Source organism: Penaeus monodon, chromosome 1, assembly GCF_015228065.2.
Source record: "Penaeus monodon isolate SGIC_2016 chromosome 1, NSTDA_Pmon_1, whole genome shotgun sequence".
Taxonomy (NCBI): Eukaryota; Metazoa; Arthropoda; class Malacostraca; order Decapoda; family Penaeidae; genus Penaeus; species Penaeus monodon.
The window spans coordinates 43,067,892-43,080,391 of record NC_051386.1 but is presented as its reverse complement, the minus strand read 5'-3'; the positions used below and the strand labels follow the sequence as shown (position 1 = coordinate 43,080,391).

The 12,500-nt window shown below is 36.3% G+C and overlaps 2 protein-coding genes across 9 annotated transcripts in view; one reads left to right on the top strand and one right to left on the bottom strand.

The window, feature by feature from the left end:
• LOC119572593 (ATP-dependent (S)-NAD(P)H-hydrate dehydratase-like) overlaps positions 1-3,542 on the top strand; it is a 57,399-nt gene extending 53,857 nt beyond the window's left edge. For all 5 annotated transcript variants that reach the window (XM_037919706.1, XM_037919713.1, XM_037919726.1 and 2 more), the window contains exon 2: positions 1,165-3,542. In XM_037919706.1, coding sequence (XP_037775634.1) covers positions 1,190-2,116 — 927 coding nt within the window. In that variant the 5' untranslated portion in view covers positions 1,165-1,189 and the 3' untranslated portion in view covers positions 2,117-3,542. The remainder of the gene's footprint in view (positions 1-1,164) is intronic.
• A 619-nt stretch (positions 3,543-4,161) lies between these two features.
• Positions 4,162-12,500, bottom strand: part of LOC119572542 (ATP-binding cassette sub-family B member 10, mitochondrial-like) — a 15,820-nt gene continuing 7,481 nt past the window's right edge. For all 4 annotated transcript variants that reach the window (XM_037919660.1, XM_037919649.1, XM_037919655.1 and 1 more), the window contains 8 exons: positions 12,444-12,500; positions 11,813-11,983; positions 10,437-10,671; positions 9,072-9,191; positions 8,376-8,542; positions 7,452-7,711; positions 6,822-6,923; positions 4,162-6,614 (listed from right to left, as the gene is read on the bottom strand). The exon at positions 12,444-12,500 is cut by the window's right edge and continues 54 nt beyond it. In XM_037919660.1, the coding sequence (XP_037775588.1) occupies positions 6,488-6,614; positions 6,822-6,923; positions 7,452-7,711; positions 8,376-8,542; positions 9,072-9,191; positions 10,437-10,671; positions 11,813-11,983; positions 12,444-12,500 (1,239 nt within the window). In that variant the 3' untranslated portion in view covers positions 4,162-6,487. The remainder of the gene's footprint in view (positions 6,615-6,821; positions 6,924-7,451; positions 7,712-8,375; positions 8,543-9,071; positions 9,192-10,436; positions 10,672-11,812; positions 11,984-12,443) is intronic.

The window sequence follows — 12,500 nt, the reverse complement described above, 5'->3', positions numbered from 1 at the left end:
CTGTAGCCTCTTTTGGATTCAAAGAAACTGTCTTAATGGGAAGTCATTATATCTTGGCTTTGGTCTTTTACAAGCTATACCACGCTAAAAACGGCAAATCAACTTGAGGTTTATCGTTTACATGCCTGCGTGGGCTTTTCATAAGATAATATGCAACGGTCGTGATATGAACCATTATAACTGAATCATCAAAACTGAGATTCGTGGGCCCAACAGCAGCAATTTCTCACGTCTCTTCGGAAGGAAACAAGATATTTAGCGACATTTGTAAAGGTACACTATAATATTATTTCCACATCAGCAACACTCAGAGTTTAGGAGAAGGAAGGAGCAGAGGGAGGTACGGGGGTCGAGGAAGCACAGAGAGGAGGCCATCCTTTTCTCTTTTTCATAAGGAATAGGAAAGTTTGACTGCGGAGCAAGAGGCCTGTATTGTAGAGCGGGAATCATGTTAACTTGGGAGTGTCATCTTAGAAATAACTCTGAAACTGCTGATCTTTTGTAAAAAAATTAAAACTTTCATACAAGGCGATTTACGGGGTTATTATAACTAGTGTTGTTATTGTTATAGTAATAGTAGCTTTAATGTTTTTTATAAAGGTATATTACATCAGTTTTACCAGAAGCAGGTCCCAGGAAGTGTGTGGGTTATTGTAACGCTTGCCTTTTCTCGTGTTCAGTTTCGCTTTTAACCACCGCGAATTGAAAATCATTTGTTTTTATATCTAAGAGCTGAGTTCCATGGTACGTTAATCTGACGATGGTGTTGGCAAGTCATTATGTTATTTTAATAGATTCTTTGAAAATGACAATGTCGCTTCTTGAACAGTAATACTGTTATCTGTAAAGGACAAAGCTACAAAACTTTCATTAATGTCTAGTTTTCAAATTTTTTAAATGGACATAACTTGTATTTCTGGACGCCGAAATTATTTCTTAATGTTTATTCATGCACAGTTTTACCTAGATTTTCAAAACTGCGAATGATAGTTTACTCATTTCATTAGTAATTATAAAAAAGTGAATAAATATCAGTAATTTCGAAAAGCGTGTCCGTGCACAGTGATTCGGCTGCGAGTCTTCCCAAGTCCTGCACTTTCCACGAGGCTTTAGAGGCCCAAAATATATCCCAAACAAGCTCTACTTGACCCTTCCTCGTTGCAGGTTCGCGTGGCGGGTGATCCGCAGGATGTCAATCAACGGGCCGCAGTTGTCTGGCTTGGTGTCTGGGGTGGTGCCGCCCCTCACCTACGCCGCCCACAAGGGCCAGGCCGGCCGGATCGGCATCATGGGCGGCTCGCTTGAGTACACGGGCGCGCCGTACTTCGCAGCCATGACGGCGCTCCGCATTGGCGCCGACTTGACGCACATCTTCTGCCACCGCGACGCCGCCGTGCCGCTCAAGTCGTACTCGCCGGAGCTGATCGTGCACCCGCTGCTGGACGCCAACGACCCCATGACCGAGATGGAGGAGTGGCTGCCGCGGCTGCACGCGCTCGTGCTCGGGCCTGGCCTCGGGCGGCGGCCACAGACCTTTGCCACGCTCGGCCACGTCATCGAGGCCGCCAAGGACCGCCAGCTGCTGCTCATTATCGACGCCGATGCGCTCTTCTACCTCAACGAGAACTACGACACGCTGCAGGGATACGCCAACGCCATCCTCACGCCCAACAAGGTCGAGTTCGCGCGCCTCTACAGAGCGATCATGAAGGGCGAGATGAAGGCGGAGCACGTGACCCCCGAGCACGTCCAGCAGGTGGCCAAGAAGCTCGGCGTGACCATCGCGTGCAAAGGCAACATCGACGTGATCGCAAGCGGCGACACGCTGGTCACGTGCGACATCCCTGGCTCCCCGAGGCGCTGCGGCGGCCAGGGCGACGTGCTGAGTGGCGCTGCGGCCGTGCTGCACTACTGGGCCTTCGGCACGGCAGCGGCGACCTCGGAGAAACCCGTGTACCCCCCGGCAGTGGTGGCGGCATGGGGGGCGTGCGCGCTGACCCGAAGAGCAGCCGCGCTTGCTTTCAGCCAGCGTGGACGCGGCACGCTCACCACAGACATGTTGCTGTGCGTTAGCCAAGCCTTCTCGTCGCTGTTCTTGCAGTCGAAGGCCAAGTAGGGCGGGTCCGGCATGCCAAATGCTCCCTCCGTCCGTCTCGCCGTGTGAATGCTCCCGCCTTGTTGATCACCAGTTGACCATTTATTGTTGTTTGATATGTGTATTGCCACCATTCCCATCTGTTATCGCCTATATTCGTCATGAAAACACGACACACACACACACACACACACACACACACACACACACACACACACACACACACACACACACACACACACACACACAGACACACACACACACACACACACACACACACACACACACACACACACACCCTGTAGCCATATTTGATTTTTGCTCGTGATGTAGCTGTCCACTAGTAGACCCAGCCTCTCAGTCGTACCGTAGCTAAAAGTATCCCTTCCCATTGACCTTGTTTGAAATTCATGTTACCCAGCTGAATCCTTGACCCTCGTTTACGTTTTACGGAAGTTCTTTCGTAAGTCATATCTCACTCTCCGGTTAGTGATCTTTTCGTAAACAGGCTGATGGCAGTCTTTAGTTATTAAGATAGGGTATGGTAGTATTGTTTTAGTATTGTTTTACTGTAAAATCACATGCTTACATGCATTATGAAATTGGTTATTCTTCCATTTAATGTCAAATTGTATTATAGGGCATTGCGTTACATATCACTGTTCTAATATTAAATTGTATTGTAGGGCATTTTGTCTAATTATGCTTGGATATCCACATCAGGTTAAAGTAGTATTCATTCCTCTTTGTGTTAGGCATGTACGATTATCTAGAAATTATAAAATAGCAGCAGTGCAAATTAGATAGCTACGTTCCACAAAGTAACATTTTTTCTAGTGAACACATATACTCAAAACAGTTATAACTACACATTGTATGGTCATGTCTTTCAGGGTGAGCAAATGCACATACACACTGAGAAAGTTGCATTTCCCATATTAACTAACCTGATAAAAAAAATTCTCTGTCTCTTGTGCAGATATTTTCTTGTATTGTGTAGCTTCTAGAGTGACTTTCTTCTCTCATGAATCAAAGTTTTACAAAAAATGTATATTAATAATGATAATTATCAATTTCATGTAATACAGCTATCCAAATGCCTTTTATTCTACAGTTGTTTTTTGTTTTGTGGATGTACATGACTTAGGAACATAATTTAGTTAAGAGATACATGAGCACCTTTCCGTTTTTCTCTCTCTCTTTCTCTAAATAAAGGAATTATAAAGGTATCATAAATCGATATCATTTTTTGTTAAGTAATAAAATGGAAGACAATTTTGGGACTGATATCACATAATAGTTATTGTGAAGAGGAAGGCCTTGATTTATTTTTATTCCCTAGGATGTCTTTGTAAACTAGGGATAAATATGAATACTTTATGTCTGGCACAGAAATGCTGTTGCATATATGTTCATCTGTGAATATAAATAAAATCCTTTGTAATAATTTAGTCCTTTTCTGTTCTCCACCATATATTTTCTAAAAAAAAAGAAAATAAAAAGAAAAAAGTGAGAGTTTACAAGAGAAAGCAACAAGGAAGGAAGGGGGAAGATATTGTAGGAGAGAAGAGGAACAAAATAATAAGAAAGGAAAAGACAGAAGGGAAAAAAGACATGCATTTATATGTACATTTTCCCACTAAGTAAAGAAGAAACTATTTTTACTACTGAAATATTAACACAGAAGAGAAATGATACATCAGTACTTCGTAATGTGGTAATGAATAAAGGACTGAATCAAAAGACCCATGACTAGTGAGGTAGTTTGTTTATGTTACCTTTCTAAAATATTCACAAGTATTCTTGTGATAATGATACAGTCTGCCTTCACACAGGTGCAAATAAAGAGTGCAGTAGAACAGAATTTGAAACACTCAAATAAGGATAAGTAATCTGTTAATAAATGCATCTATGATGAGAATGAAGAAGTCTACTTTTATAGAGATAAGAAGTGTGAGCACACTGTGAAAAATGCAACAGGATATATTATCTTTAAGAAAAAAAAATGAAATGCATAAATTCATGAAGATAGGGGATATGATAAAAATTTATTAAAATTAGCATGATTATCACTCAATATTTTTATTATCATCACTTTCCCAAATATATATATATATATCATTGATGAAACAATCTAAACAATTCTACATCTTCAATATATGTTTATACATTATAACTCCTGATGAGCATCATGCTATATGAATAATAAATATCATGTAATCTAGAAATTTAACACAAAATAATAACAAACAAATAAATTAAACAAACAAAAAGTAGAGAAAGACAAATTGTGTTTCATTTAGCTCTATCCCCATCACCCACTACAAAAACAAAGTTCTATTAAGCCTTCTGTTTTGCTAGTAAACACTGGTGGAGAATTAACTAAACTAAATACACCTTGTACAAAGACCTTTAAATAAAACTGGCTTATGGAAGATATGGAGGAAGTTCTGGCTTTCCAAAAGTTGAAACTAAAAGCATTGTCTTCAGCCTAACTGTTTCTTTATTACAATTTCTACAACACAGGTGATTTTTAAAGGGAAAAGAACAACACTATCTTCAAACAATAAAAAATTATCCTAAATGAGAAAATATATTGAAAAAATAAGAAAAAAAAAAAATTGTGTAGATTTATACTATAAAACAATACAATGAATCGACTTGCTGTATTCATTACTCACAAAGCTGCCTCAAATTATTGACAAAAGATACTTGTGGTCGATCCATAAAAAGTGGAAGGTAGATAAACCTTTTCTGTAATGTGAAGCAAGTCAAATAAAATATCATTAAAACAGAAAGGAAAACAGAAAAAAAAGGAAAAAAGGCTAAGTATCATTTAATTCTCTTAATATGGTTATTTTTCATTACATTTCATTTCCCACCGGCTCAGTTTTTCTAATACTTATAACACTTCTTCATTTAATCACATCTGTTTCATCATTTTCATGTGCATGAGATATTTACAAGTATAATATTAAAAAAAGAAAGTAAAAGTGATATTGATAAACCTCATTTTATGTTATATACTATTACATATGAAAATAAACAGATTATGAATAAAATTACAGAAGCCATCTCACAAAACAACTTCTAACCCCCATAAATAGGTCTTTAAACTTCATAAGAAGATAACTGAGAAATAAAATAAACACACAAAGAAAGAAAACATGGAAGCCAAAATTACGACACCCCCCCAGAATAGTTGGTCAACAGTTAATAAATAGTTCAGAATTTGTATTGCACTTGTAATTTTAACAAAAAAAAGTAGCTTCCTTCTTATTGTTCAAAATTGATATAATGGACAATTAAAAGTATATAACATATGGGCAAATGCCCACATAAATACATTAATAACAATGATATATACATGCATATGGATATATTGACAAATGAACTGTGAATTCAGACACACATCAACAAACACATTCACGTGTATCCAAACACACACACACACATTCAAACATGATATTCTTATTATTATGCAAAGTATACATTACCATACACATGAAAAAAAAGGATTATACTTGTTCATATAACAATAAAAAACTTGTTCTGAAATAATTCTACTTTTTACCATTATCATCACTTAATTTCATTTAGTATGATAAACGAATACATTCCCAACAACCAGGTCCCTATTCTCCATCAGGTGAGAAACTGACTGACATAAGATTTCTTTTTCCTCCACAGTTTTTGGGTTCAGACTGAATAAAACTTGGTATACTTATATATCTATGACTACTATAAAGATAAAGAATCAAGAAATTATTCAATTTTCTCTTTATCATTCAATATAAAAATTTTCTTTGTGCATAGCAGATTTTACAATAGTACTTTGGTCTTAAGTAGACAGCCACAATCTTTCTTGTTTACTTTATATGATAGTCATGACCTGGTTATTTATATTTCAGGTCAAATTTGCTATCATCACTGAATTCTCATGTTTTTTTTCAACTCTAATAAATGCCTCAGAGCTGAATCAAATTACAAATTCTAATTTTCAGTAAAAAAAAAAAAAACTTTTCATTCTACAATTCTGGATAAGGCCTGCAAAAAAAATACAGAAACAAAAGATGTATATAGATTGCATTTGCACATTTGCAAGGCAACTAAATATATGAGAGGAGGTAAAGTTTTGTGATTTATTAAATAAATAGATTATTAATTAGATTTACAAATGGCTTGAGAGGTAATTGTACAATAAACAGGGCACTGTTTATTGAAAATGATACTTTAGATATTTATTGCCACAAAGGAGATCAAACCAGTCTCAGAACTGCTACCTATCCAGCAACAATGCTAATAGCCGAAATAAAAGACTCTTGCAGGTACAATATAGTACAACAATACTTGCTCATATTTACTACTCAGTGTTTACACTAGTGTTTTTCCCTAGCTTGTGATGGTCTGCCTCTCTACCAGCTTGCGGAAGATGCCATTGGATTGTGCCATTAAGTCTTTATAGGAACCGAGCTCTGCAATGGTTCCGTCTTGGAGAACAGCAATTTGGTCTGCATTCCTGTAAGGGGAAAGAGTGATTTAATATGTAAATTTAGAATATATAATATGTACATGAAGTGACAACTGAAGCCACTGACAACAACCCCTCATTTACCAAGATTGTACTAGGGAGGGAATCTAATATAAAGTGAGTGTTAAACACCTTGTTATATATTTTAAAATCCAGGTACTTTAGAAATGAATCTCACACAACTTCTATACGCACCTAATAGTTGAAAGCCTGTGTGCGATGGTGATCACTGTTCGTCCTTTCATGAGCCTCTCTAGAGCTTCCTGGACTAAGCTTTCACTTTCAGCATCAAGTGCACTGAAGGAGGAAATTAATTTTTACTATATCTTTCTAAATAACTGACACTAGAAATATATATATTCTGCCAAATATTAGGCCTATATTATTACAATAGCATTTCTTTTCTTATCTTTTTATCTAAACTGTACGGCTTAAAAGTCTAACACAGTTTAATAAAAATTAATAATGGTGTTAATATAAATCTAAATATCAGTATATGAGTGTATATCAATGTATCAATGTATCAATATATATATATATATATATATATATATATATATATATATATATATATATATATATATATATATATATATATATATATATATTGGTATGTGCATTGTCTATCAAATTTCCTTAGCCAGAAGAAAATTCCCACTGTGCTAGCCAAAATATCTCATAGCACCTCACATATCAGTACAGAGACATGATTATCAGTTAGTATTACATACATAAACACAACAATGAAAGACTGAAAAAATGAAAATGCAAGATAAGACAAGACAAAAATACTAATATACATAAAGAAAGGCAGTCCATCCCCACCTTGTAGCTTCGTCCAGCAACAAGATGCGAGGATTGCTGATGAGAGCTCTGGCAATGGCAATCCTCTGCTTCTGTCCGCCGGAGAGCATGACTCCTCTCTCCCCCACTAGGGTGTCAAAGCCCTCGGGGAAAGAATGAATGAAGTTCAGGGCGTTGGCCTCCTGTGCTGCACTCACCAGCTGTTCCTCTGTGATGCTGTTAGGATCCTGGGCTCCATAGAGGAGGTTTTCACGGATGCTAGTAGAAAAGAGGACGGGTTCCTGTGTTGTGGGGTTTTTTAGTTTGAGCAAAAGGTCATGGAATTTTAGGAGGTTAGCAAATTCAATTACTATGACTATAATTATTTTCATGTGAATAGATATCTTACTTTTTTATTAAACAAATGTTTATATTTCTTACTAGATGTACTTTTCCTTCCAAATATTGGTTTCAACAAGCATAGCAAAAGAAATAAAATATATATACACACACACATACATACATATATATAAATATATATATGTGTGTGTGTGTGTGTGTGTGTGTGTGTGTGTGTGTGTGTGTGTGTGTGTGTTGTGTGTGTGTGTGTGTGTGTGTGTGTGTGTGTGTGTGTGTGTGTGTGTGTGTGTGTGTGTGTGTGTGTGTGTGTGTGTGTGTGTGTGTGTGTGTGTGTGTGTGTGTGTGTGTGTGTGTGTGTGTGTGTGTGTGTGTGTATGTATGTATATATGTATATATGTATGTATGTATGTATGTATGTATGTATGTATGTACATAGGGTATGTATATATGGAAGTAATAACTAATATATATATATATATATATATATATATATATATATATATATATATATATATATATATATATATATAGGGTATGTATATATGTATGTAATAACTACCCAAAACTCCTAAACTATGCCCTTCCCTATCAAAAACGCAACCTCACCTGACTAACGGAGCCTATGAGAGCTCGCAGCCAAGCTGGATCCAACTGAGTGATGGGCACACCATCCACTGTGACCTCTCCAGCAATTGGGTCATAGAGTCGCAGGAGGAGAGAGCCAATGGTGCTCTTTCCCGAGCCACTTGCACCAACGACAGCCACCACTGAGCCTAAGGGGTAGGTGTGGTTAGGTTCAGTGTAGAAAAAGTACAAAGGTATGAATGGGAATGAATATCTTCATGGTGCAAGAGATAAATTTGATTGGAATATATGTATAAGACAAAATCGTAACTAGTCAAATACATTCTCATTCATACCTTTTGTACATTTGTTGCAAATAAGCACTATTCATAGGTGTATGTGTTTAATACTATATGGTTGATAATGATTAGCAGATGTGTGTGTGTTTTCATAGGTTTACCAGTGTATGGAAACCTATGTTTAATATGTTTAAATGTGATTTCTGAGGTTTCATAATTTAGGCATGTGAAATATAGTTTTTCAAGTTCTGTAGTTTATATTAATATGTAATTAGAATATATTTAAAGGTGTTTTCCTAGGTTCACAGGTAGATAAATATAATTATTAGGTTTAAATATTTTAATTTCAGAAGTTTAAGTAGATGGATTTTTGTTTAATAGACAATATGGCAGGAAAACTTCACTTTAACACATTAATAAAGAGGAATTTATTTCTAACCTGCAGGCACGAAAAAGTCAAGGTCTTTAAATAGTGTAACATCAGGTCTTGATGGATAAGCAAAATTTACATTGCTAAATCGGATTTCTCCTTTCACCTCATTCACAGGGAGTGTTAAACCTGAAAAATAAAAATGGACATTTATCAGTAAAAGTTAAATACTTTTGAATATGTTTTACAGATTAAGAATAGCAAATCATCTGAATGATGTTCATGTGAAATTTCCTATTAACTTGGCAAACTGGGGGAGAAAAACAAAAAATCCACAAACTTAATCAACAGAATTTTTTTTCTGACCTATAAGAAATTTCCTTCTATTCCTAATAGACACTAGGTAAATGCATTGTCTACTGAATTTTGTTTTACTGATTTTGTTTACACATAGACTGATGGCTCCAGTCATCTAGGACTCAATTAATGAAGTTTTTGAGAGAATTTTTTTTTTCTACTGTTACTGCACTTAACAGCATTGTTATTACTATTACTACTATTATATTTTTCCTTATAATGATTATTCTCATTTTTATCATCCTTATCGCCATGTTATTAACCAGTTGGATCCGGGTGCCTTGCATCCTGCACGTGGCCCAAAATCAGCGACATAAGGCTTATATGGGAGGCAACTCTCCTGGATGTGTGGCTTGCAGGCCTGATCCACACAAACATGTGTCTGGTGTCAAAACTCCTTGCCTCCCTTTGCAATGTTAAGATCTCTTTTTCTGCACAAGCATTTTTTGCTTCTTTACCATTTTCCAGGGTCTATATTTGTCATTTGATATGCTGCGTCAAGACTGTAATAGACGGTTTTCCTCTCTCTCTAGGTAATCTATAACTCTGAGCAGTAAAAATAACAATAAGTAATATTTTGTCAGCTGTATCATTTTTTATATATTTGTAATATTCAATTTTTGTAATACACCCTGCACTACCGTTCATGGAGGGACAGGATCCAGAGCATAAAAATGTGTCCTATCTGTAACCCGTGTTCTTCCAGTCATGACTCATGGATGGTACATTCCATACTTGTGGAAATAATGCTAAAGTCCTTAGTCTAATCACCCTCAAAGAGCTTTGTGTACTCATGGCTAGTCATTCCTGCCACCTGGTCTTCAGACAAATTTTTTCATTACAGCATATTCCTGTCACCCAGTGCTCAGCCATAATATTTAATGATGTGATGGTCATGTAATCCAGATCCAAGGGGTTAATAGTAATGAAAATAGAAACTTTCTTCATTAATATTCAAGGAATGGGGCAATGTGCACAATCAGTCAGTTAAGCATTGAGCCTCCCTCAAAACTCCTACACACAGAAATACAATCAAGCAATATCACTTCCTCCAAGGCCTCTGCATCTCCAACCTACCTCCCTGTGTTGGAATGGCTGGTTCACGGTCCATCAGGGAGAAGAGCCTGGTTGATGCCCCTATGCCACGGTTCATCTCTGAGTAGAAGGTAGAAATCCCCCCTAGTGCAATGCCCACATAAGCTGCATACAGGAGGAAGGAAGACAGCTGCCCAACACTAAGGGCAGACTCAGTCACGAGACCTCCTCCATAGTAGAGGACTGATAGGATGATAATGTTGCCACTCAGCCCTGTCTGGGGTTTAGGGGTTGAGGTTGGGCAAAGTGTTAGAAAGAGGCAATAATGAATGAGGCAAAAATGAAGGGAAAATTAAGAAATCTACAAACAGAGATAAATTACTGTTTTTGTCAGCCTATATGACCACCTTTTTATCACAAGATGAACACAAATATGTAGTGTGTGCTACATAAAATATTATTAATACAGCAATATCAAGCAAACCAATGTCAAATATGTAGAGCTATTGGGACTTTTAGTAAACATTCTTCCTTCCCCAGCAAATAAACCTATACAAGATACTGGTATATTTTTTCTCTTTTATTTACCTTAATTCAAATACTATGTAATTATGAAATCTGGCCAAAATGATAAAAAATGAATATCTTTTCATGTTATGAGGTACATGACATAAATTAGAGTATTGAATTATGACAAATTAGCCTTTATTCAAACTTCTATTTAAATTTACAAAATTTTATTAACATTATTGAGTTCCAAACTCTGTACTACTTTGTCTAGCTGTACTAGAAGGTTGAAGGAGCATGGCTTTGAACTCATTAGGCTATGAGTGAGAATTTTGATATACAACTTCACTTTCTACAGCACATTCTATGTCATAGTCACACCAGACAATAACAAATGTCAGGTGCTAGGCTTGGCATCTCTACTAAATTCAATATATTAGGAGAGTATACAAATGAGAAATGAACCTAGAGAGGAAAAAATTATTATACACTAATCACAGTTTTCACTGAGCTGACAACAAAACTAACAGAAATGGTACTACCTCCTTTCCAAATACAACCTCACAAAATATCAGATGCCACGGCATAGTTGTAAATCCTATTTCTACTTTTCATAAACCATACTAGTCAATTTCAGTTTGGCTGCGGCTTATTTGTTATATAGACATGCTAGTCCCTAAAAATACCTGAGTTTCAATAAATGTATAAAAAGTGTACTGTAGCTCTTTTTGATCTCTCCAAAAATGTTTTGTAAACTAGGAGTGTGTCTTATAGGCCACAAATACAGTAAAAAGCACAATAATTATGAAAAAAAATACATTCTATTGGTAGCATCACAATAAAAATAAAATCATCACAAATAGAAGTAATAAAGCTAAGCTTGCTATAATATCACAAAACTTCTTCCTTACCATTCCAAAAAATATTCCTTTTGCCAGGGACTCCTTGTATGTGAGCCTGAGGACATGATCAATCTTTGAGTCATAGGTTTGGATTTCCTTGAGTTCTTGTGCGAAGGACCTGACTGTGCGGACATTGCCAATTCTTTCTTCAGCCACTTGAGTTGCCTGAGCTAGTGTGTCCTGTGGAAAGTGAAGTTACATAATTTGGGTGAGCTACAGCGATTAAAAAAAGGGTGACTTTATTATATCATTTCAGTGGTCTTTTTCTTAAGATCTAATTTTTACTATAATGTAGAAATAAAGAGCTACTGTTACTGTAGTTGTTGTATAAAAAGTTATGAGGGAATAGGTTATTAAAAACAATCAAAGTTTTATATATATTGTCATGTAAGTATACAAATTACATTGAGATATGAAACAAATAAAACTGATATGATATTCTTACAGGTCTTCCCCCACCCTTTCCACTGGCCCTTCAGATCAAAGTAAATCAATAATTTTCTTAGTTGAAGCATTTTAAGAGGGGGAAGTGAAATATAATGAATAAGAAAGATCAAGAAAAGAGGGGAAAAAAAGAAAATTCATGAAATTGGAAAAAAAAGGAGAGAACCAAGAAAGCATGAATAAGCCTACTACAAACCTGGACATTCTTAGTAATTTTGCGAACATAGCGACCATATGCTATTGCCATGAGAGC